The sequence below is a fragment of the Petromyzon marinus genome, chromosome 17 (genome assembly GCF_048934315.1).
Source record: "Petromyzon marinus isolate PM22_M1 ecotype Great Lakes invasive population chromosome 17, UKy_Petmar_22M1.pri1.0, whole genome shotgun sequence".
Taxonomy (NCBI): domain Eukaryota; kingdom Metazoa; phylum Chordata; class Hyperoartia; order Petromyzontiformes; family Petromyzontidae; genus Petromyzon; species Petromyzon marinus.
In genome coordinates this window covers 8,617,291-8,643,846 of record NC_133683.1, presented here as the reverse complement: position 1 = coordinate 8,643,846, position 26,556 = coordinate 8,617,291, and the positions used below count along the sequence as shown (strand labels likewise).

General features: G+C 45.8%; 1 protein-coding gene across 4 annotated transcripts in view; it reads left to right on the top strand.

The window, feature by feature from the left end:
- Positions 1-26,556, top strand: part of PPP1R21 (protein phosphatase 1 regulatory subunit 21) — a 102,974-nt gene that overhangs the window by 12,535 nt on the left and 63,883 nt on the right. For all 4 annotated transcript variants that reach the window (XM_076067588.1, XM_032956239.2, XM_032956237.2 and 1 more), the window contains 2 exons: positions 24,561-24,629; positions 25,229-25,375. In XM_076067588.1, the coding sequence (XP_075923703.1) occupies positions 25,277-25,375 (99 nt within the window). In that variant the 5' untranslated portion in view covers positions 24,561-24,629; positions 25,229-25,276. The remainder of the gene's footprint in view (positions 1-24,560; positions 24,630-25,228; positions 25,376-26,556) is intronic.

The following is a 26,556-nucleotide window of genomic DNA, read 5'->3' as shown; positions in this document are numbered from 1 at the left end:
GGTACCTGCTATGATTAAAGCAGTGCATACTGACTGTGGTGGTACGTGCTATGATTACAGTAATGCATAATGACTGTGGTGGTACCTGCTATGATTACAGCAATATATCTAGACTGTGGTGATAACTGCTATGATCACAGCAGTGCATACTGACTGTGGTAGTACGTGCTATGATTAGAGCAATGCATACTGACTGTGGTGGTACCTGCTATGATTACAGCACTATATCTAGACTGGTGGTAACTGCTATGATCACAGCAGTGCATACTGACTGTGGTAGTACGTGCTATGATTAGAGCAATGCATACTGACTGCGGTGGTACCTGCTATGATTAAAGCAGTTCATACTGACTGTTGTGGTACCTGATATGATTACAGCAGTGCATACTGACTGTGGTGGTATGTGCTGTGATTAAAGCAGTGCATACCTACTGTGCTTTTACCTCCTATAAATTCAGCAGTGCATACTGACTGTGGTGGTACCTGCTATGATTACAGCAGTGCATACTGACTGTGATGGTAACCTGCTATGATTCCAACATTGCATACTGTGGTGGTACCTGCTTTGACTGCAGCAGTGCATACTGACTGTGGTGGTAACCTGCTATGATTCCAGCATTGCATACTGTGGTGGTAGCTGCTTTGACTGCAGCAGTGCATACAGACTGTGGTGGTTACCTGCCATGATTACAGCAGTGCATTCTGTGGTGTTATCTGCTATGATTACAGCAGTACATAGTGACTGGGGTGGCACCTGCTATGATAACAGCAGTACATACTGGCGTGGTGGTACCTGCTGTGATTACAGCAGTGCATACTGTGGTGGTACCTGGTTTCACAACAGCAGTGCATACTGTGGTGGTTCCTGCTTTAACTACAGCAGTGCACACCGACTGTGGTGGTACCTGCTATGATTACAGCAGTGCATACTGACTGTGGTGGTACGTGCTATGATTACAGAAATGCATTCTGACTGTGGTGGTACCTGCTATGATTACTGTAGTGCATTCTGACTGTGGTGGTACCTGCTATGATTACAGCAGTAAATAAAGACTGTGGTGATAACTGCTATGATTACAGCAGTGCATACTGACTGTGGTGGTACCTACCATGATTACAGCAGTGCACACTGACTGTGGTGGTACGTACTATGATTACAGTAATGCATAATGACTGTGGTGGTACCTGCTTTGATTATAGCAATAAATATAGACTGTGGTGATAACTGCTATGATCACAGCAGTGGATACTGACTAGTGGTACCTTCTATGATTACAGCAGTGCATACTGACTGTGGTGGTACCTGCTATGATTAAAGCAGTGCATACTGACTGTGGTGGTAACCTGGTATGATTACAGAAGGGCATACTTACTGTGGTGGTACCTGCTATGATTGCAGCATTGCATACTGTGGTGGTACCTGCTTTGACTGCAGCAGTGCATACTGACTCTGGTAGTTACCTACCATGATTACAGCAGTGAATGCTGTGGTGGCACCTGTGTTCACTACAGCAGAGCATACTGACTGTGGTCGTTCCTGATATAATTACAGCAGTGCATACTGACTGTGGTGGTACCTGCTATGATTAAAGCAGTGCATACTGACTGTGGTGGTACGTGCTATGATTACAGTAATGCATAATGACTGTGGTGGTACCTGCTATGATTACAGCAATATATCTAGACTGTGGTGATAACTGCTATGATCACAGCAGTGCATACTGACTGTGGTAGTACGTGCTATGATTAGAGCAATGCATACTGACTGTGGTGGTACCTGCTATGATTACAGCAGTTCATACTGACTGTGGTGGTACCTGATATGATTACTGCAGTGCATACTGACTGTGGTGGTATTTGCTGTGATTAAAGCAGTGCATACTTACTGTGGTGGTACCTCCTATGAATTCAGCAGTGCATACTGACTGTGGTGGTACCTGCTATGATTACAGCATTGCATACTGACTGGTAGTAACCTGCTATGATTCCAGCATTGCATACTGTGGTGGTACCTGCTTTGACTGCAGCAGTGCATACTGACTGTGGTGGTAACCTGCTATGATTCCAGCATTGCATACTGTGGTGGTACCTGCTTTGACTGCAGCAGTGCATACAGACTGTTGTGGTTACCTGCCATGATTACAGCCGTGCATTCTGTGGTGTTATCTGCTATGATTACAGCAGTGCATAGTGACTGGGGTGGTAACTGCTATGATAACAGCAGTGCATACTGGTGTGGTGGTGCCTGCCATGATTACAGCACTGCATACTGACTGTGGTGGTACATACTATTATTACAGTAATGCATAATGACTGGGGAGGTACCTGCCATGATTACAGCAATAAATATTGACTGTGGTGCTAACTGCTATGATCACAGCAGTGCATAATGACTGTGGTAGTACGTGCGATGATTAAAGCAGTTCATACTGACTGTGGTGCTACCTGATATGATTACAGCAGTGCATTCTGACTGTGGTGGTATGTGCTGTGATTAAAGCACTGCATACTGACTGGTGGTACCTCCTATGCTTACAGCAGTGCATACTGGCTGGTGGTACCTGCTATGATTACAGTAGTGCATATTGACTGTGGTGGCAACCTACTATGAGTACAGCAGTGCATACTGACTGTGGTGGTACGTGCTATTGATGGCTGCAGTGCATACTGACTGTGGTGGTACCTGCTATGATTCCAGCATTGCATACTGTGGTGGTACCTGCTTTGACTGCAGCAGTGCATACAGACTGGTGGTTACCTGCCATGATTACAGCAGAGCATGCTGTGGTGTTATCTGCTATAATTACAGCAGTGCATTGTGACTGGGGTGGTACCTGTTATGAAAACAGCAGTGCATACTTACTGTGGTGGTACCTGCTATGATTACAGCAGTGCATACTGTGGTGGTACCTGGTTTCACAACAGCAGTGCATACTGTGGCGGTTCCTGCTTTAACTACAGCAGTGCACACTGACTGTGGTGGTACCTGCTATGATTACAGCAGTAAATACACAATTGTGATAACTGCTATGATTACAGCAGTGCATACTGACTGTGGTGGTACCTGCTATGATTACTGTAGTGCATACTGACTGTGGTGGTACCTGCTATGATTATAGCAGTAAATAAAGACTGTGGTGATAACTGCTATGATGACAGCAGTGTATACTGAATGTGGTGGTACCTACTATGATTACAGCAGTGCATTCTGACTGTGGTGGTACGTGCTATGATTACAGAAATGCATTCTGACTGTGGTGGTACCTGTTATGATTACTGTAGTGCATACTTACTGGTGGTTACCTGCCATGATTACAGCAGTGAATCCTGTGGTGGTACCTGCGTTCACTACAGCAGAGCATACTGACTGGTGTTAACTGCTATGATTACAGCAGTGCATACTGACTGTGGTGGTACCTGCTATGATTACAGCAGTGCATACTGACTGTGGTGGTACGTGCTATGATTACAGTAATGCATAATGACTGTGGTGGTACCTGCTATGATTATAGCAATTTATCTAGACTGTGGTGATAACTGCTATGATCACAGCAGTGCATACTGACTGTGGTAGTACGTGCTATGATTAGAGCAATGCATACTGACTGGTGGTAACTGCTATGATTACAGCAGTTCATACTGACGGTGGTGGTACCTGATATGATTACAGCAGTGCATACTGACTGTGGTGGTATGTGCTGTGATTAAAGTAGTGCATACTTACTGTGGTGGTACCTCCTATGATTACAGCAGTGCATACTGACTGTGGTGGTACCTGAAATGATTACAGCAGTGCATACTGACTGGTGGTAACCTGCTATGATTACAGCAGTGCATACTGACTGTGGTGGTAACCTGCTATGATTCCAGCATTGCATACTGTGGTGGTACCTGCTTTGACTGCAGCAGTGCATACTGACTGTGGTGGTAACCTGCTATAATTCCAGCATTGCATGCTGTGGTGGTACCTGCTTTGAATGCAGCAATGCATACAGACTGTGGTGGTTACCTGCCATGATTACAGCAGTGCATTCTGTGGTGTTATCTGCTATGATTACAGCAGTGCATAGTGACTGGGGTGGTACCTGCTATGATAACAGCAGTGCATACTGGCTGTGGTGGTGCCTGCCATGATTACAGCAGTGCATACTGACTGTGGTGGTACGTACTATGATTTCATTAATGCATAATGACTGTGGTGGTACCTGCCATGATTACAGCAATAAATATAGACTGTGGTGATAACTGCTATGATCACAGCAGTGCATAATGACTGTGGTAGTACGTGCGATGATTAAAGCAGTTCATACTGACTGTGGTGCTACCTGCTATGATTACAGCAGTGCATACTGTGGTGGCACCTGGTTTCACAACAGCAGTGCATACTGTGGCGGTTCCTGCTTTAACTACAGCAGTGCACACCGACTGTGGTGGCACCTGCTATGATTACAGCAGTGCATACTGACTGTGGTGGTACCTTCTATGATTACAGCAGTGCATACTGACTGTGGTGGTACGTGCTATGATTACAGAAATGCATTCTGACTGGTGGTACCTGCTATGATTACTGTAGTGCATACTGACTGGTGGTACCTGTTATGAAAACAGCAGTGCATACTGACTGTGGTGGTACCTGCTATGATTACAGCAGTGCATACTGTGGTGGTACCTGGTTTCACAACTGCAGTGCATACTGTGGCGGTTCCTGCTTTATCTACAGCAGTGCACACTGGCTGTGGTGGTACCTGCTATGATTACAGCAGTAAATACACAATTGTGATAACTGCTATGATTACAGCAGTGCATACTGACTGTAGTGGTACCTGCTATGATTACTGTAGTGCATACTGACTGTGGTGGTACCTGCTATGATTATATCAGTAAATAAAGACTGTGGTGATAACTGCTATGATTACAGCAGTGTATACTGAATGTGGTGGTGCCTGCCATGATTACAGCAGTGCATACTGACTGTGGTGGTACGTCCTATGATTTCATTAATGCATAATGACTGTGGTGGTACCTGCCATGATTACAGCAATAAATATAGACTGTGGTGATAACTGCTATGATCACAGCAGTGCATAATGACTGTGGTAGTACGTGCGATGATTAAAGCAGTTCATACTGACTGTGGTGCTACCTGCTATGATTACAGCAGTGCATACCATGGTGGTACCTGGTTTCACAACAGCAGTGCATACTGTGGCGGTTCATGCTTTAACTACAGCAATGCACACCGACTGTGGTGGCACCTGCTTTGATTACAGCAGTAAATACACAATTGTGATAACTTCTATGATTACAGCAGTGCATACTGACTGTGGTGGTACCTGCTATGATTACAGCAGTGCATACTGACTGTGGTGGTACGTACTATGATTACAGAAATGCATTCTGACTGGTGGTACCTGCTATGATTACTGTAGTGCATACTGACTGTGGCAATACCTGCTATGATTACAGCAGTAAATAAAGACTGTGGTGATAACTGCTATGATCACAGCAGTGCATACTGACTGGTGGTACCTCCTATGATTACAGCAGTGCATTCTGACTGTGGTGGTAACCTGGTATGATTACAGAAGTGCATACTGACTGTGGTGATACCTGCCATGATTCCAGCATTGCATACTGTGGTGGTACCTGCTTTGACTACAGCAGAGTATACTTACTGTGGTGGTACCTGATATAATTACAGCAGTGCATACTGACTGTGGTGGTATGTTCTGTGATTACAGCAATGCATACTGACTGTGGTGGTTCCTGCTATGATTACAGCAGAGCATACTGACTGTGGTGGTAACTGAGCATACACGGCAAATAGGAACAAAAAGTCCTTAAAAATTAATCCGATGATATTCATGCGAAAGACGATTAAAGCAGTTATTATACCCCAAAGGCAAAGTATACATCAATAGATTCATCGGCAAGATTATGCAATTAAAATGAAAAGAAGAAAAAACAAACAACTAAGATGCTTCTAAATGACTGTATCCACGTAACTCAATGGGCAGCAATGTTATTCATGATCAGTTGATATTTAATGCACCACCTTGGAATGTCAACCCTTCTTGATTTGACCCGATATGCGTGTTGTGTGTCTTCGTAAAGCAGACGCCGGGGGATGTGTCGTGAGGGTGTAAGTGTGGGGGAGGGGCATACGAACTGCTTCGTTCTTGCTCTTGCTCAGGGCGTCGGCTTAGCTGCCCGTGTTGGCAGATAGAGGCTCTTTCCACTGCTGGAGGCACTGCGTTGGCACGTTGTTGCTCCTTGAAGATGCTCGATCGCGCTCGCTGCTGGTCCGCTGGAAGCAGCAGGCTCCTTCCACTGCTGGAGGAGCTGCGTTGCATGCGCTCTCTCCTGGTAGCTGGCACCCTTGCTTGGTGGAGCTGGTTGCTCTGGTTGCTCTGCAGCTGGGAGCTGGCACTCGATGTAGACTAAAAGTCTTTTAGCGATACTTCGTCTTTCAGCTCTGAACTCACACTCGGTGACACATCGCTACTCTACAAGCCTCGCCATCCTCGGTTGATTGTGGGGCCCACCCCGGAGCCTGCCGCACGCCGCCCGCTTCTGTCGCTGGTCGCTGTTGTCGAGCCGAATTGACGAGCTGATGGTCGCGATTTATATCCGAAATTTTTTTTCCCCTCTGCGCGTCTCTTGCGAGAGGAAAAAAACAGATGCTCACTCCGTCATGTTCTTTCACAAAGGGGCGGATTCCTTTGATCTCGCTCTGCGTTGTGGGGAGGGGGGGGGTGTTGTCCGTGTGTCCGTGTGTGTGTCATTTTATTAAGCCAACTGTTTCTCTTCCTGGCCTGATCACTGTCGCCCTCCTCAAGCCATCCCTTCATCCGTGGGATGCAGATGGCTCCCCCTGCAACAACAGAGTAATTTCCCTCGCTCTGGTGTTATATTCTTGCTATCCCAGCTGCGGGAAGACAAAGACGGCCGGGAGGCTTCTTTCTCTCTCGCTGGCCCTCGGTTTAACACTGCACAAATATTGTTTGGTTTTATGTTTCCCAAGATTTGTGATTTAACACTGTCATCACGACGCACTTCCTAGGTTTAATTAATTTTCGTCCCTGTCTGAATCCAGGGATCCGTGCTGTTATGCTTGAGTTATTATTTATTTTATTTTATTTTTGATGTCCTGAGTTTAAGAGGGCAGTTTCTTGATTGTTGGAATTCATATCCCTTGGTTTTTGCAAGGTCGTGTAATGGCAAGCTGTAATGTAATTTAAGGTTAATTAATGTTATTATGTATGTGTGATGTCGACTCATTTGTTGCTATTAATAGCAACGAAGGGTAAGATTGTTTAAACCTCTCCTGTGCGTGGCGTCTCATTGTCTGGAAGTTCCAAGATGGAGTCTTTGAAGCCTGGAATTTCCCCTCGGGCTTCATTAGTAATTCCCCCTCCCCTTTCCCTCTGATTTTGGGGTTTTATTACTTTATTGTTCATCTCCTGGTGGCCTGTGGTGTGTGAGGGGAGGGGGAGTTTATTATTTAATGGCTTTTTATGACCTCCAGCTGCTTATTCTGGGTGTCGGTTCTTGTCGGTTTGAGGGTGCTTATTTATTTACCAATTATTATAAAAAAAAATATCGGTAAATATTATTATTAATATCAATTGTGGAAAAAGGCCCATATACAACAGATGGCAGCCTACAAGTTGCAGGACGTTTTCTATACTCGGCTGAACCGAGTCGAAAACAACACAATGACACGTGTGCGGGGTAATTTTGACCTTGGGTTCAAAAAGTCGGCGACGTGAGTGCGAAACAGTATACACCGCGGACCCCCCTCTAAGACAATATGATTGCTATAATTATTTAGGTGCTTTATTCGAGTAAATGTAAATGAAACGTATTCACCGATGGTAATTACAGCTTTGGCTGCAAGGCTCTGTACCATGGTCTTAGGAACTTTTGCTACTTATGCGCTTGCCTCAACGTAACCTTGATTGCTGTGAAAAATATTTAGTCGTAATTCAGAATGACCTCGACCTGTCTTTTGGGTAATCTGATTACGATACATGATTTAGTGATACTGTGTTGGCAGTGGTGGAAAAGCAAACATGACAAAAACGCTGCATGTTCATCAATAATGCCGCCTTCAAAGGAAAAATTTATAAGAGGTGACATTGCAGGTAGTGGCCTTTCTGCATGTGCTATGAAGAAAGGTTGTTGCCCAAACAAATGTTGCCTATTGAATATTTTTATTTTCAAGGCCACAGTTTTGTTGCCAAGGGTACTGAGTTTCTCGATGACAGTAACACATTACCAACACTGGAGGTCATCCGCGTGCCATGGTGATGTCTATGGCTGTGTTACTGATCTTCCAGCGAACTGTAGTGGTCTTTAATGGTTATTTTACAGGAGAATAACTACACAAATTGATCATTTCTCACATAAATCACTTTATGGCTGTAGCCACCCAACTGATATTGTAATTGTATTACTGTATAGTTATTTTAAACATCACATTTTTTTCTTTGAATCCGCATTTTTTTCCACTGTTGCTGGCTTCTTACTTTGACTTGTGTCATTAAAATAACAAACGCACACCTTTAACAATGAATGTAGCTGCACTGAAGCCGTGTTAACTTTCTCTCTTATAGTCGTCACACTCAGGAGTAGTTGGCCACATTTGCTCAGAGGTCACAGCACTGAGCTGCCACCGCTGAGCTTCTGGGTTTGAATCCAGGCAACCAGCCTGTGATTAAACCAGCTCCTCAAACGTATTGAGTTGACATAGACAAAGAAAAATCCCTTCACATTGAATTTGGTTCTGCATTTTTCTAACTGAGAAGAAAAATATCAGTTTGACTCACGTGCCACATATTACTCTCACATACAGAGCGAGTGGATGTAGTTGCTACCTTCAACTTTGTAAACCAGAGGTCACATGAAGGGATCTCAGGGGAAGTTCCGTTACATCTGCTTTTGTGGGCTGTTCTCTAACAAACTTTGGTTGATGGCGTTGCCCTGCAAGAGATCTAAATGGATGCTTGGCCTCGTGAGATGATCTCAATAGCACAACGGGGGATAACATTGGGGGAAAATTACAAAAAAAGTATCTAAGAGAGACACGTGGCACTTTAAACAGCAAGTGACTGTTCCTTGTGTAAAGACTGTGTCAGTAAGTCTCGAGGTGAAGACAGGGTGTCAGCGAGGCTGGAGGGTCTTGGTTGGGAAATTCCCCAGAGGTCCTTGGTTGGGAAATTCCCCAGAGTGTGGCTGGATGTAAAGAGAAGGCGCCAGCAAGTCTGGAGGATCTTGGTTAGGAATTCCCCAGAGTGTCCAAGAGAGACAGCTGGGGAAATTCCCCCAGAGAATCCACGAGGATAAAAGCAGGGCTAGAAGGGATGTTCGGGGCCTGCGGTGAGGGACTCGGGCTGTCATTGCTGTCTTCACATTGTAGCTGTCTTCACGTCGGCGCTGTCTTCACGTCATCACTCTCTTCAATTCATCGCTGTCTGCTCGGTCATACGATCCTCCGTGTCGGCATTATCTCATGACGACGTGGTTCTAAGCTACGTTACTTGCAATAAAAGAAACCTCTAAAGTTCGAGTCCGGAGTCATTACAACTGGTGTCACGAGTGGCAAGAATTAAATGTTAAGATGCGGCAGAAGAAAAAAACCCACCGGGTGCAACTTCGGACGAAGGAGAGGAAGTTGAAGAAGGCCCCCTCCAAGCAGCCCTAGGAACCGGGATTCTGGTCAACAAAACCCTGGAACGATCGGGAATGGCGGGAGAAGACGGAGCCGGACGCCATGCAACCACAAGCCACGGAGGGGTGGCAGGAGGTTGCAGAATGGCTCGACTTGCTCCTCATGCCCGTCGCGCAGCTCTCACTGCAGCTGGCCGCGACGGCGGCGAGCAGGGGGGCCGTGGAGAGCGTGGGACGATACGCGACTGAAGAGCCCGCACGATCACCAGCCACGACGCTGCGGCGGAGCCAGTGCGATCGCCGACCACAAATGCCGCCACGACCGCGGCGTATGCGATGCAGGAAGTGGCAGCCATTTCTACCACGACGCAGGAACCGGCGGCCATTTTTTCTGCGACAGATGCGACGCAGCAACCGGCCGCCATTACTCCTGCAACTGACACGACGCGACAATCGGCCGCCATGGCAACAGCGTCCCGGGGAGCAACCGAGCCGGCTCCGAGGACGCAAGAGAGCGCGTCAGATCGGCCGCGATTGCTGCCCCCTGTCAAAGAATTAGTCGCTGTGGGTGGGGGCAGGGGCTGGGCTGCTTTTACTCACCGTTTTGAGGCGGCCTACCAGTCCGTAGGGTTGACGGAAGAGGAGGCTCTGCGGGTCCTACCAAAGGCCCTCGATGACGACGCTCTTGCGGCATTCCGAACCATTCCAGTCTAGTCGAGCGCCACAATTCAACGGGCCTACAGGGAGATGGCGGCCGTCTTTGAGCCACCTGTCAACACGCGGCAGAAGTTCCTGCAATGGAGGCAGAGGGAGGCTGAAATGCCCCTTGCTTACCGCAGCACTTTGATGGCACTTGGGCAGGCGGCCTATCCGCTTATGGATCTGGCCACACTGGACTCGCTAATGATGGAGAAATTGCTGGTTTTGGCACATGAGATGGAGATGGTGCTGCCTGTCGTTGATGAAGAAGCGCAGACATCCCTATGGGTGGCCAGGTGCCTGCAAGCTCAATACAGCATGAACCGGTGGCCTCGGGTAGTAGCCTGGGCAGGTAAGCCCCTGTTGAACGGTGCCTCGACCGCCCGATCGGGCAGGAGCAACCACACGACGTCGCAGCAGGATCCGGAGCTGGAGAGGGAAGGGACTATGGCAGTAGAAGGCTGGGTTCAGCGGCAGGGGGAGACCTCGCGGCGGCCTCGATTGGGGGCCTAGGGGAGAGGCGACTCCCCACCCCCGCAGCAGAGATCTGCCATCACCTGCTTCAGATGTGGTCAGCCTGGACACATCGCCCGAGGATGCCGGAGCGACGCCCGACCAACTGCAGCGTCACCTACATCCAACCTTCCGCCGACGTCCGCTACACATCCCCAAGCAGGCAAGTCGTGACACACCAGACATCCGGCCCGAACCACCTCACGCATCTACGTTGCAGAGTTCGAACGTCATTTACATCCCTCATCCTTTAGCCATCGACGAGGTACAGCAAGTGCTGACTCTAGACGGCTGGCCACATTCGAGCACCCAATGGAGCAAGTTGGCTCGACGGGTTGTGGCGGGGTTGGCCGGCACATCGGCAGTGGCTGGCTACATCGAGGGGGTGGAGGTACGCGTGTTAATAGACATGGGGCATCAGCCACTATCATCTCACTAATAATTTTTGACACGTTGCCATCAGGGAACTGTTGCGTTACACCAGTAAGAAATGGGTATATTGGGGCTAACGGAGGGAGCATGGGAATCGTGGGCCAGGTATAAGCTCGTGTAAAGATTGGGGAATTGGAAATTACGGGACCTGTATTGATTTCCAAAGCACTGGCAGTACCATGTATCTTTGGTACTGATTTTTTTAGTAAAATGCCCCTAAAAATTGACGTATTTCGGATGTATCAAAATGCCGTCAGGACAGCGATTATTTTTTCTGAACTCCCCAGCTTAAAGTCAGGTTGCGAATGGTTCCATTGTGGCCTTGGTAAAGGAATCAATAGAGATTCCGCCAGGCACGCAAATGTTAGTCCTTCTACGATACCGCAACTGCCTTAAATTGACTGACCCTGAGGTGGGAGTGCTCCTTCTTCAAACACAGCGACCCGGGGTCTCATGCTGGTGGGGGCGCAGATGATTTTACGGGTGAACCAGGTGCCATTTTTACAGGTCCTCAATGTAGGAATGAGACCCGTGGTGGTTCAGGCGGGTACGGTGCTGGCTCACGCGACGGCTGTAGGTTGCGAGGCTGCCGAGTCCGCTGGAGGGGACATCATACGCAAAGTGGATGAAAGGGCCGAGGTTAATTACACAAAATTAAGCTGTTGCACCTCGGCAGCCAGAAAACACTCCTAACCTTACAACGGGACTTTTTTTGGTTGGGGATGTCAAATGATGTCCACCATATTGTGGCGGGTTGCACAGAATGTGCAAGCTGAAACCCCCATTGAAAAAATCTCAGACCCCGTTACAATCCACCACCGTAACCCGAATCAATGAAATGGTGGCACTAGACATCCTGGGACCATTTCCGTGTACACAAAGGGAAACAAGTTTCTATTGGTTGTAGTAGAATATTTTACCTGCTGGCCTTTGGCTTGGCCGCTGCCGGACCAAACAGCCGCATCCATCACAGAGGCATTCCTCCACGGCTACGTTTTGGACAAGGGTGCCCCTAAGCAGCTTCTCACTGACCAGGGGTGAAATTTTCCATCCAAACTGCTGCGCAAAGTGTGTGAGGCACTAGGCACAAAAAAGATCAAACATCACCATACCATCCTCAAACGGATGAGATGGTGGAAAGCTTGCACATAACTCTAACATCTATGCTTTGCCAAGTGGTAAATGAGGCACAAACAGATTTGGACTTGCATTTTCAGGGAGTTGTCGCAGCATATCAAATGGCCCCACATGCCTCTATGGGATTCTCCTAGTTTCTTCTTATGTATGGCCGGGAGAATGAAGCAACTATAGAAACTCAATTGGGTACAGTCTCAGGGAAGAAGAATAAAACATCCATTTCCGGGCCAATGCACGTTACGCTGAGTCGTGTGTCAGAGGTGCGCGAGGCAGCCAGGCAAAACACTGCCAGAGCGCAAGCCGTTAATGAAAAGAACACCGTGTGGTGGGAACACGTGCTTCCATGGGCGGTCGGGGAGAGGGCATGGTTACATTGCCCACAGGTACCGCCGGGTGCGTCCTCTAAGTTGCACCGCCCATGGCAAGGTCCAGTGGAGGTCATAGAGGTGAAAAGGCCGCTGTGTGTACGAATACAGACAGTGCGTCGCCTCTGCTTTATCCACCCGTCACGTCTCAAACCTTATGTACATGCATACCCATATAGCTCATCTCCATGTCCTGTACGGCTGATGTCTGGTGTGTCCGACGTGCCGGGGCGCTTAGCTACAGAAACTGCACGCCAAAGGAATGTTGTGCCGCCCAGAGTTTCCACGCCTCTAATACCCGGGGTGTCCCAAGAATCCATCACATGCAAGGGACCGGAGTTCGTCAAAGGACGCCGGGGATGGGCCCACCCCCCCCCAAGGCGGTTAGGCGAACCCTTAACACCCGGGACGACACAATATTCTGCAAAAGACAAGGGAACGGCATCGAGAACCCGCTCAAAGTGCGCAAGGATGCGCTAGTAGGCCCAAAACCAACCCAGGGACATTCAAGATCTCCCCCTTGAGCCACGTGCGGATGTTTTGTTGTTAAATGTGTTGCTGTTACTGGGTGAGTGGGGTCACACTACTCACCCCTTAAAATAGCCTGTTGAGTTCGCGATCATCACATGTCCGATTACAAAATTCCTTACTAGAGTTCTGCCCTAACGCACGGTTCCACTAAAAATGGTTACTAGCCAAGATGGCTAAATTTTTTTAAGAGGTGGGGGGGGGGTGATGTAAAGACTGTCAGTAAGTCTCGAGGTGAAGACAGGGTGTCAGCGATGCTAGATGCAAAGAAAAGGTGCCAGCAAGTCTGGAGGGCCTTGGTAGGGTAATTCCCCAGAGATCCTTGGTTGGGAAATTCCCCAGAGTGTGGCTGGATGCAAAGAGAAGGCGCCAGCAAGTCTGGAGAATCTTGGTTGGGAAATTCCCCAGAGTGTCCAAAAGAGACAGCTGGGAAAATTCCCCCAGAGGATAAAAGCAGGGCAAGAAGGGATGTTCGGAGCTTGCGGAGAGGGACTCGGACCGTCGTCGCTGTCTTCACGTCGTAGCTGTCTTCATGTCGTAGCTGTCTTCACGTCGTAGCTGTCTTCACTTCGTAGCTGTCTTCACGTCGTAGCTGTCTTCACGTCGGCGCTGTCTTCACGTCGTCACTGTCTTCAAGTCATCGCTGTCTGCTCGGTCATACGATGTCCACGTCGGCATTATCTCATGACGACGTGGTCCGAGTCCGGAGTATATACACTTGCTAGCAGAACAGTTAAAAAACGTGAATGGTTTACAGATTGGACTTTGGGACCCAGTTAAAGGGAAATGCTTTTGTAATGAATGTTTAGACAGCTCATTCAGCAGTTCTTCGGTCTTTGATGTCTGCATCACTCTTGTAAGACACACTTCAAGTCTCTGCAGCTTGTCACGTGATGTTAAAAAGGAATTGGCGCTCAGCGGCGCAGTGGCATTGTGTCGTAGGAGAGCTACACTCGCACGTTGAGAGCTTTTAAGTAGCAGTCATGGATCGCCTCGACCTGACATCCCTCTTAGTTTAATAAAAAGTCAACTGTGGTCGTCCCACTGGGGATACTGGCCCTACCATGGGCACATGAAATTTCCATCGCTCGCGAAGGGCCATCGTTGAAGATTAGCAGTAGCCCATGCTCATTTGAGCCGTGAGTTATTGTAACTTGGATTTCATTGCTGTACTCTTAAGATTTGCATTTGTGTTAGTAAATTAACCAAAGCATGTTCTCATTTGCCTGAGAGTGTACATTAAGGACCATGCGAAGCAAGAAACATTTTCTTCTGAATGGCAAAAAAATAACAAAATTATTGTTGCCATATATGTCACTTATCATGACTTCAAGCCTGAATTGTCAAAGTGAAAATTAATCTCAGTTCTGTAAAAAAAAGCCCCACATTGAGCTGAAATGACATGGAGCCATTTGTAGATGTATAACAGTTCACCTCTCCTCACCACCCAATGGGGTCAATAGAATCATGTTGTTATGTAGGCAAATGTTCCAATTTATTTGATGTTTCAGCAAACTGGAATGTTGAAAAGCAAGCAAAATGTTGACAATTTGACACTGTAAAGTGGTATAATTTTATAGATGATAACCATTATTTAATAAATTATACATACATATAATTTTTCGATTTAAAGCTTTCGTGACTGCAGGGATTCATCTTCTTGGTTATTTCGGTAAAGTCACGTAGAATGGAAATAAAATAATAAAAATGAAACATAATAAAATAAAATTCTCACGATGTTTCGGCCACAACACAAGTAGCCTTCTTCAGGTGAAGCAACAGAACTGTCGGGACGACAGCGCTTCATTGAACGCTGCTAAGATTCATAGCGTCTTTTAAGCTAGGTGGGAGAAGTAAAGCGCCTTGACAAAGGAGTTTACATATCAAACAGGAGAATTTTAGCATTGAAATAGCTGTGTTAAAGTGTTGGATCAGCAGGGTGTTAAAGTCAGAAATTAGCATGTAACTGGGAGATTAGCATGATGTTAATGTGAGGGATTAGCATGTGACTGGTCACGGAAATAGCTATGTTAAAGTCAAAGTTTACATATCAACAGAGGCATTTAGTAAGTGGACGCTAAAGGACTGCAACTACCCAACTATCATACAATAAACTGATGTGAAAAAAACTAAGTATAAACTACATCAATATAATAAATGTACTCAATATATTCTTCAATAAGTTGAGCTATTTATTAACATAAAGTAACTGGGTATACACTACACTATATAATGAATACCATCTAGTAAACTAATAAAAAACTAAAATATAAACCACATCAATGTTATCAATAAACTCTATATACTCTCCAATCAGCTGAGCTCCGAACAATAAGTCGTTATACATTACAATGCCATATGGCGAAAAAATGGGTGGCGTTTTTTTTTTCTTTTCAATGTTAGCAACACGGAAAACGACTAGTTTTGTTCAGACGGACAAGTCCATCTATGCTCGGAACGGAGGAGGGGGGAGAAACAGCCACGTTGCGCTGCTCTGTCCTGTGTTGCGTTACAACTATGTTATAAACTAGACTACTATACATTGCAATGTTATACCTTCCAATCAAAACTACATTGTATAATATCGTATACACAGCCCAATGTAAGCTCTAACATGCATTATAATGATATGTCTCCAACTAAACTTTTTTCTACTTTACACGACTATACACCGTAATATACACTGCCATAGACAAACCCACCCTTGAATTATACAATGCGTTATACAATGCGTTACTATACACTACCCCAGGGGTCGGCAACCTATGGCTCGCGAGCCAGATGTGGCTCTTTTGATGACTGCATCTGGCTCGCAAATAAATCTTAACTGACTTTAACACAGCTATTTCAATGCTATGTAAGCTCCTTTGTCAAGGCGCTTTACTTCTCCCACCTAGCCTAAAAGACGCTGCGAATCTTAGCGTTCATTGAAGCGCTGTCGTCCCGACAGTTATGATCCTTTACCTAAAGAAGTTAACTTGTGTTGTGGCCGAAACGTCGTGAGAATTTTATTTTATTATGTTTTATTTTTATTGTTTTATTTCCATTCTACGTGACTTTACCGAAAGAACCAAGAAGGTACATATAATTATATCAACATTCCGGTTTCATGCGTGAACACATTCATTTGCATATTTGACTGTGTGACAACTTAACTCATTTACGCGGTGGAGGGTTATAGTTAAAGACTAACATGCCCACGCGATCTTATCCAGAATAAACTAATTATCAATCATAATACAGGCAGACCTCACTTCACGCTCAGGATGCGTTCCTGGAGAGGCTAGCGCGAATCGAATTTGCTCTATAAGAGGTCATCGTACCATTATATACATGGGGGGGGGGGGGGTGCATTCACAACAGCTTTTATTTCTTTCATATGAGCAATATATAAGGGCTTCATTGGGGTATCGGTAAAATAGCTAATCACACCAATACAGATGGTAAACATTTCATAAATACAAAAAACTGTATTTAAAGTATTATGGCACTGTACTCGTGAGTGCATTCTACTATGTTCCTACAAGGCAGCGGTGGGAGAATATTGTATATATAGGTGTTATGAAAATTGATGAAAATAATGAAAATTTAATGAAATTAGAAATTCGCATAATTTGTCCGAAATTATGTTAATTGGTGTAATTATGTGCATAAATTATGCTGATTCGAGAGCTAATCGTATTAATTTATGCGAGTGGGCGTGGTTATGATAATGCAAGTCGAGTCTCGGTGAGGATTGTGTTATGAATTGGAACAACGTGATTAATCGTATGCAGTGACGCAGGCGTTGTGAGCGTGAATGAGAGAGAGTCGATTCGACTTTGCTCTTTAATTCCGTATTATCGATAAGGATACGATTGCTCTCGATTGAATATTATGAAATATGTGTGTTACGGATTATGTGTGGTGATAGTGTGCTTATGATAGGTCCCCAGGATTCAGATCTCATACGCAGAACAATATTATGCAGAATTTCAGGAAGAATCACACACAAACCTTCTGCTTTGTACAATTTTATTTTCTAGCTAACTTTAATTTTTGGATAATATGAAAACTTAATCTCGGGATGTTGGAATTTCAACACAGCGTTAACATGATACCATCACGATTGCGTTGTTTCACCTCGATAGCGGCACCTGTGGTTAATTCCCGACGCGTAAAGCAATCGATCGGTTGTTGAGAGAGAGATTAAAAACATGCGAACTATTCTATCAAAACCTTGACCTTATAATATGCAAACTCGTATTCTTGAATGATTACACAACACGGCACTCGGTCTTTGATTCGTATCCAATCCTTAACACATTCTGATATGCGAAATTATTATGCTTGAAATCGTCAGCACAGTACCACGGTTGATGTTCGTTCATTGATTCATCAACGATCATGCAATTAAAGCGTTCGACTGAAATAATTCTGATTGCCTCATCAACGTAACTCAATGGGTGGCGATGTTTTTCGTTATCAGCTAATAGTTGACGCAGTTATCATGAGTCTTGTATGTTTAATGGGAGGGTTGTTGATTTCTTGCGTTGAGCAAACGCCTAGGTTGATTTCCTTGTAAAAAAAAATGTTTGTTCGTTGTGTAGCGGTGGGGGAGTGAGGAGGGAGTGTGGGGGAGGGGTATACGAACGACTGCCAGTTTCTGTCCACCGCTGGCTGGATGAGTCAGCACGACGCTCGCCGTCGTCGCGCCGATGGGTGTTGAGTGCGGGGCCGCTTCCCTCTCAGCCCTGGTGACGCGAAGTTGCGCGCTGTAGCACGCTGGTGGCACGCTGTTGGTACGCTGTTGGCACGCGCTGGTGCTGGTGCTGGTGGCACGCTGGTGGTGCGCTGTTGGCACGCGCTGTTGCTGGTGGCACGCTGGTGGCGCGCTGTTGGCACGCGCTGGTGCTGGTGCTGATGGCACGCTGGTGGCGCGCGCTCCCTCTCCTTGAAGATGCGCGAACGCGCCCGTGCTGGTTCGCTGATAGCAGTTTCTCTCCACTGCTGGCTGAGCTGCTGCACGCTCTTGCTTGGCGTTGCTGGCCGCGCTCTTTCTCCTTGAAGATGCGCGAACGCGCCCGTGCTGATTCGCTGACAGCAGTTTCCTCCACTGCTGGATGAGCTGCGCCGGTGCGCGCTCTTTCCACTGCTGTAGTATCTGACGCTGCGCTCGCGGGCGACAGGTCAAGTTTTTCTTCTACTGAGTGAGCCGAGTCGCACGCGCTCTCTTTGTTGAGGTTGTTGGCGGCTCTCTGACAGCAGGTTTCCTCCACTGCTGTATGACTCAAGTCGCACACGCTTGGTCACTGGTTTGCTGAAGTTGTTGGCGGCTGCTCGTGCTTTTCCGCTGCTGGTTGAGCCACGTTGCACGTGCTTTCTCTGTGGAGATGCTCGAGCGCTCTCAGCGCTGATTCGCTGATACTTTGTTGGCGGCTGGCCAAGCTTTTTCTTCAGTTGAGTGAATTGAGTCGCACGTGCTCTCTCTGTTGAAGTGCGCGAACGCGCCCGTGCTGGTTCGCTGACAGCAGGTTTCCTCCACTGCTGTATGACTCACTTTTGTTGATACATGGCGACTCAGCGATCCTCGCTACTCAGCGAGGCTCGGAGCCAGCCGCTCCATGCGACTGCTCGTCCTGTGGACGTCTTGACTCGCTGATCTGTCTTGACTCTTAACTTAACTTCACTGTACTTTTGAAAATGCAGCTGACCGTTATATTCAAAGACAATTCTCTCCACGCAGTGGAAAAAGGGGGGGGGGGGCGTGGTCTGTGTGTGAGTTTGTGTGTGTGCACAGATGGCTCCTGCGATAACGATCTGTTTGCCCTGGCGTGAAATTCCTCTCTCGCGCTCTGCGGGAGAGACAAAGGTGGTCGGGAGCACCTATCTCTTTATACTTTCGGCTTTATATTTCTCAAATACCATTTGGTCCCATGTTCGCCAAGACTCGTGTTTGTAACTACGTCCTCCCGACACCCCTCTCGGTTTACCGAGGTTCGCATTGATATGATGGAGTTATTAGAAATAAAAATAATTTTCATCTTGAGTTTAAGAGGTCCGTTTCCAGATTGTTGGAATCCATATCCCTTGGTTCTGTAAGGTTCTATAATGGAATATCGTTTAACGTTATTATTAATGTTATATTGCAATTTTCTTTAAAACTTGTTTGCCTGGTTGCCGTGTGTGGGGTGGGGTGTGTCTCCTCATCAAACCCGGCTGGCTTTTCCAGATGGCCCCTTGTGATAAGGTGTAATTCCTGCTTCTCCGCGCTGTGAGAGAGACAAAGGTGGTCGGGGTTGCTTGGAATATTGTTTAAACTCTTTCGTAAGTTTGCCCGTTGTCTCATTCCTTCTCGAAAACCTTTGATGTGACTCTGTATTTTGTCTCCAAGCTTTGTTTTAACAGTAAAAGTATTAAAGGTGAAAATCATTTGATAGCGAATTAATTATTGGATAATAATTCACTGATGTATCTGGTGGCCTGGTCTTAATTGGAGTGAGCGCGAGGACCGCTAACTTTAGCTTATTCTTGTTATTGCATTTAAAATTTTAACCGTTGTTTTAATAAAAAAAATGGTTTAACCCGTGGGCGTCCTCATTTCTGGCTTGCGGAGGACTTCCCTCTGCGTGACCTCCTTTAGGGCACATTAAACTCTTGTTCATCTGGAGATCTTCGCAGATAGCTGCTAACATCCTCGCCTTGAGAGTTGTATTATTTCTTTATTTATTAATGGCCTGTTTATGACCGACATCTGGTTTTTCGTGTGCCTGGCTTACGGGTTTTATTGATTATTTTTTTCGTTTGTTAAAAAATACATATATATAATGGCAAATATTATTGTTAATATCAATTTTGGAAAAGGCTCATATACAACAGAGAGGGCGTTGTAAGAGCTGGTGCTGCGCTCCCAATCCACCTCATTTTCAGAGAAGAGCTCCAGGATGTCCGTTGTTGTATATGCCGGGTATGAAAAATTGATGAAAATAATGAAATGTAAATGAAATTTAAAAAAACGCATAATTATCCTAGATTATGCTAATTTATGTAATAAATTATCCTAATCTTATTAATGTATGTGAATGTGTGCGATTATGCTAATGTATGCCGTTATGATAATTAATCCCTGTCTCGCTGACGAGGGTCATATCATCAATCAGGATAAGACAACGAATTGTATGAAGTTATGCAAGTGTGCTGTAAGTATGCTGGATTAAACTTTGCTTCGTTGTCTAGGGTTCGTATTATCGATCGGTATAATACAATTATTCTCGCTTTAACATTTACTGATTATGTATTAGTGTGTTTATGTCAGGTCTCCAAATTCAAATCTCACCGCAGGATACAGTTCTTATAATTAAGATTATTACGCATGAACTCAGGAAAGAAACACTCAAACACTTCTGTGTTAAGCAATTTAAATTTCTAAACAAAACCTTAACACTCTAATATGCGAATTCTCATGCTTGAAATTGTCAACACAGTACTCCAGGAAATGTTCCCCTCATTGATCCATACATTTAACCTTTAATGATAACGTTTGTTAACTGGGTAACAGTACAATCGATTATTCCTCAGAGTACGCGAGCATACACGGCGAGAGGAAAAGTCATTAAAAATGTATGCAACCATATTCATATGAAAGGCAATAAAGAAACATGTCCCGAAGGCAAGAGTAGTTATCAATTAATTCGTTTGTAAGATTATGCAATTAAAAAGAAAAAAACGACTAAAATACTTCTAAATGACCGTATCCATGTAACTCAATGGGCAGCAATGTTCTTCACGATCGGTTGATATTTAATGCACCACCTTGGAATGGCAACCCTTCTTGAAACACAAAGATACTTTTTGGAACAATCTTATTTGTCCGGATATGCGTGTTGTGTGTCTTCTTTGCCACTTGTTCAATACTTTGCGTAAAGCAGACGCCGGGCGATGCGTCATGAGGGTGTGGGTGAGGGTCATACAAATGGCTTCGTTGCTTTTTCTTGCTCGGGGCGTCGGCTTAGCTGCCCGTCCGCTGGCAGATACAGGCTCTTTCCACTGCTGGAGTAGCTGCGTCGGCACATTGCTTGTCCTTGAAGATGCTCGATCGCGCTCGCCGCTGGTCCGCTGACACTCTTGCTCACGGGCGGCTGGTCAGGCTCTTTTTCCCTGCTGGATGAGCCGAGTCGGCACAACGCTTGTCTGCTGTCAGCTGGCACCGTTGCTTGGTGGAGCTGGTTGCGCTGGTTGCGCGCTCTCTCCTGCTGCCTGCTCTCCCGCAGTGGGCGATTGCTTTCGTCGCTCGTCACTCTTTCTCTCGGGTTGCAGCTGCTGCTGGGAGCTGGCACTCGATGTAGAATAAAACTCTTTTAGCGATACTTCGTCTTTCAGCTCTGAACTCACACTCGGTGACACATCACTACTCTGCAGGCCTCGCCATTCTCGGTTGATTGCGGGGCCCACCCCGGAGCCTGCTGCTTTCCGCCCTCTTCTGTCGCTCGCCGAGCTGTCCCTTGTCGAGCTGAATTGTCGAGCTCAATTGTGTGTGTCGTGTTGCTGTTTATATCCGAAAAATCTCCCCTCTGCGCGTCTCTTGTGAGAGGAAAATAACAGATGCTTACTCCGTCTGCTCTCTCACAAAGGACCGGATTCCTTTGATCTCGCTCTGCGTTGTGGGGGGGGGGGTACGTGTGTCCGTGTGTGTGCGTGTGTCATTTATTGAGTCATATTTTCATCCGTGGATGCACAGATGGCCCCTGCAATAAAGAGTAATTTCCCTCGCTCTGGCGTCATTCTTTTGCTATCCCGTGCTGCGGGAAGACAAAGAGACGGTTGGGAGGCTCTTTTCTTATGGAACACTGTTTATCTTGGTTGTGTAAGTTTGACCTATTTCGCCTCATTTCTTCTGGACAACCATCGGTTTAATATTGCACAAATATTATTTGGTTTGTTTCCAAAGATTTGTGATTCATTGTCATCACGACGCATTTCCAAGGGTCATCGGTGCTGTTATGCTTGAGTTATTATTTACTTTAATTTTTTATGTCTTGAGTTTTAGAGGTAAGTTTCTTGACTGTTGTAATTCATATTCCTTGGTTTTTGTAAGGTCATGTAACGGCAAGATGTAATGTAATTTAAGGTGAATAACGTTAGTGTTCATATGGAATTATTATTTTGGTTTATGTTTCCCGAGATTATTCCTATAATGTCAGCTTATTCTTGTTGTTGAGTTTTTCTTGGACTTTCTGTTAATTAAAAATAACCCAAAACCTGTCTGTCCGGTTTTCGCCGCCCTGGAAGCTGCGAGGCTTTGAGGAATTCCCCCCCCTTCCTCTTTGGTTTGGGGTTTATTACTTTTTATTGCTTATCTCCTGCGGGCGGTTGTGTGAGGGGAGGGGGGGCTGTATCCCCCCTTTTACCCCGGAGTTTATTATTTAATTGATTTTTACAACCTCCAGCTGCTTGGTGCTTGTGGGAGGTAGCGGTTTTGAAAGTGTTTTATTTATTTATCGATTATTATTAATTTTTTAAATCGGCAAAATCATTAATATATTTTGGAAAAAGGCCTATATACAAAAACCGTGATGTGCTTGGTCATGCCCTCAGTCTACATTTCTGTGATGAGGTTTCTTTTAGGTAGACCCTGATACTCTATCTTGGTCTCATGAGGTGTCACCTGACTCGACGCACTGGAATAACATTTAATAAAATATATAAATCTTGACTTAAAGCTTTTGTGACTGCAGGAATTCATACTCTTTGGGTCTTTCGGTAAATAATAAAAAAATCACGGCGTTTCGATCGCAACACAAGAAATTGTCCTCAGGTGAAAAAATATCACCTGAGAACGATTGCTTGTGTTGCGATCGTGATTTTCTATTATTTTTTAATCGACATGACTTTACCGAAAGACCCAAAGGGTATAAAATATATAAATCGATATCTTTTTTTCCGTTTATTTAATCACGACTACAAATGACCTTCATGGCAGGACCCCGGGGTCCCGAATAAACGGAAGTTAAAAGAGTAATTAATTGATTATTTTTTGGCAACTCCGTCCACCCGCGCACATAAACGCTACGACCCACATGGCGCGGATCATTCTGTTGTAGTCTAAGCGCAGCGAGGACGAATGCACAGAAGAAACAAAACTTTGAAACTTTGATTAGCGCATCATGTGGAGCTCGTCGAGAGGAATAGATTGCCGTATCGTTCGCCTTCAACACACATAAAATGACGTCGCAATGCAGTTTATGCGAGAGTCGGGGGCTTATGGGACCCCGGGGTCCCGCCATAAGGTTCAAATTGTGATCATCGAATAATAGAATCATGGGGGGCAGGGGGGTGTTCTGGTTGGTGAAGCGTGTACTTCACACTCATTGGCTGAGCCAATGATGGGGGTGTGTACACTTCCTCGAGCAGCGTTGCAGCATGTTCTCACGTATAAACACTTTGTAGATGTTTTATTAAATTAAAATGTTCACTAGGACAAAGCGATGTATTGAATCAGCATTCTACGGGGTCGTGTTTAAGCAATGTCTGCCTGTATTGGTCGTGGAAACCTACCTATAAAATGTGCATATAATATACATAAATGGCAAATACGGTAGATTCTCCATTATCCGCGTGCTTTTTATACGATTTTCAGATTAACCACACACCTAAGATTTTGACGTGAATTAATAAATCATTGATTTTCCCTGAAGCCCAAATGAATCATCTGAAAACAGTTATAAATTGTTATTCTTGTAAATGTTTATTACAAGTCACGTTCTTAAACCGAACAAATGTGTGCTTCAGTTAATTTGAAAACCACGTGACTGCCTCGACAGTACAGTATTTGAAATATCTTTACAACAGTGGGTGGAGTTTGATTGATGTTGATTGGCATGGCTCTGCTGTCCACTTCGTGGGCCGAGTCTTCTGCGCAGGAGCAGGAAAGTGTTATCACTGAGCACAGACATCGATTGGTAATTGATACCTATATCAGTGGTTTTTGGCATATAGATCCACGCAAAATATATTATTTTGGATTATCAGCGATTATTATTTATCCGCGGCCGTCCTCCCCGTCATTAGCACAGATAATCGAGAGTTTGTTGTAATGTCTTACATACTAGATTTAAACTTGAAATGTGAGTATATATTTCAGTGATGGAAAAGCCGCATGCACAGTTATTTACAGCGGTCCATCATCCGTAAATATTTTATGATGGCCTAGAACAATTCTCATTTTTCTGCCTCCAGCTTCGGGCACAGAACCAGGTGCTGAAGAGGGCCGTGGTGGATGAGCAGGAGGCATCTGGGGTCTTCAAGGTGAGCGAGCGAGCGACCTTCCACACTCCGAAGCGCAACCCCGGTGGCAGGATGTTACTACAATACCTCTTTTTCCCACTGCACAACTGAGTCGTGCCGGAGCTGTGCCCTAGAGCCTGCACAGCTTCTGAGGCGCCAGGTTGCTTTCCACTGCACAGAAAACAATCTTCACTGACCTGCTTCCACTCCTCCCTTAAGACCAGTCCATTCTCCCTTGCCTGTCCTACTGCTACTCCCTGCCCCGGCCCCCCAGCTATGATCAAGCCTACCCCTACACTACCCTTATCACTGCCCCTATCACTACCCCAACCCCGTAGCACTATCCCAACCCCTATCACTACCCCAACCCTTATTACTACCTCTTCTCCAAACCCTGCCACTACCCCAATCCCTCCTTAACCACTCCCACCTGTCCTCCTAACCGTGACCATAACTACACCACCACTTTTAATAACCCCACTTTTTATTTTAATCACTATCATCTGATGTACAATTTAATCATTGTAAAGCACCTTGGACAGAGGCGCTGTATACATCTATTTAAGACGAGATTTCTCACCCGGTTAAATAGAACAAACTTCACGCGTGTGCGGGTACAGGAGCAGCTGAAGGGTCGGGAGCAGAGCGTGCGGCGTCTAGAGCAGGAGATGGACAGTCTGACATTCAGGAACCAGCAGCTCGCCAAGCGCGTGGAGCTCCTGCAGGGGGAGCTGGAGTCCATGGAGAAACGAGGGAAAAAGAGCAAGGTTTCAGCTCCATCACCATCTTTACATTGCCATCACCATACTCACATTGTCATCATCATCATCACCATCTTCACATAGTCAGTCATCATCTTCACATTGTCATCATCATCATCCTCATTACCTTCACATTGCCATCACCATTGTCATATTATCATCATCATCCCCATCTTAACATTGTCGTGATTTTCAGATCTGGTGAGATGATGGGTAGTCACCCCTGAACTGGAATTTTAGCCTCGCAGTTTTCTGATCATGAGTCGTGCACTCTGCCGTTGTGCTGCCCATCTTTCAATCAATCAATCAAGTCTTTATTTCTATAGCACTATTTCGTGCAAAGGATGCCATTCAAATTGCTGTACAGATAAAAAAACCATTGTTAATAGATTGATGATGCTCACTGTACCTTCGTGGTTAGCCATTGGTCACTTGGACTAGTGAAATTAGCCATTTGTGCATGGTCGTTGGACAACACGATTTAGTTCTGCGAAGGAAGCACAGTTATCAGATTAATTAGAAGCACGTGTATAATGACGTAAAATTAATGCAAGACGCCAGCCACTTCACAGATATATAAGAAGCGGCATGCTCAGCCGTTGGGTTCTCAAAGGGAGGGCAGCAGACAGCCGAGTCCTCGCCTGCCACCAGTGGCTTGGGAAGTAACCGAGGCGCTTTACAGAGAATAAAGAATGGTACAACAGCGTGTGTGTGAATGTAATGGTGGAGGTGAGGTGAATGAAATAGATGGGAGGAAGAAATGGGGACGAATCTGTGATGCGTGAATTCGGTGAAAGTGAAATCGATGACGGTAGGATGATGATACGTGGATTGAATTAATGTTTATGGATGGATTACCTCGCCTTCTCCATTCTCGTCATGTTTATCTTGGGGTAGCTGGGATTGAAGCACAAACAACACGGTTACATTCAGTGACTGTTGTCATCACTGTGCATGGGGGGGCGGGGGGGGGACAAAATGGGGGCAAATCTCCTCTGGGGCCTGACACACAGAGGGGAAGGGCCCATTGCGGGCACTGCTAAGAAGTGGAGGTGGGGAGGGCTCCATGCAGGATTCGGCGAACCTTTGGGCAACCCCTGATTGCAATGCCACGTGGTGTTGTAATAATAAGAAAGGTGTCTGTGCACTCAAGGGTATTTGGGCAACATGATTTTTAAGTTATTGGT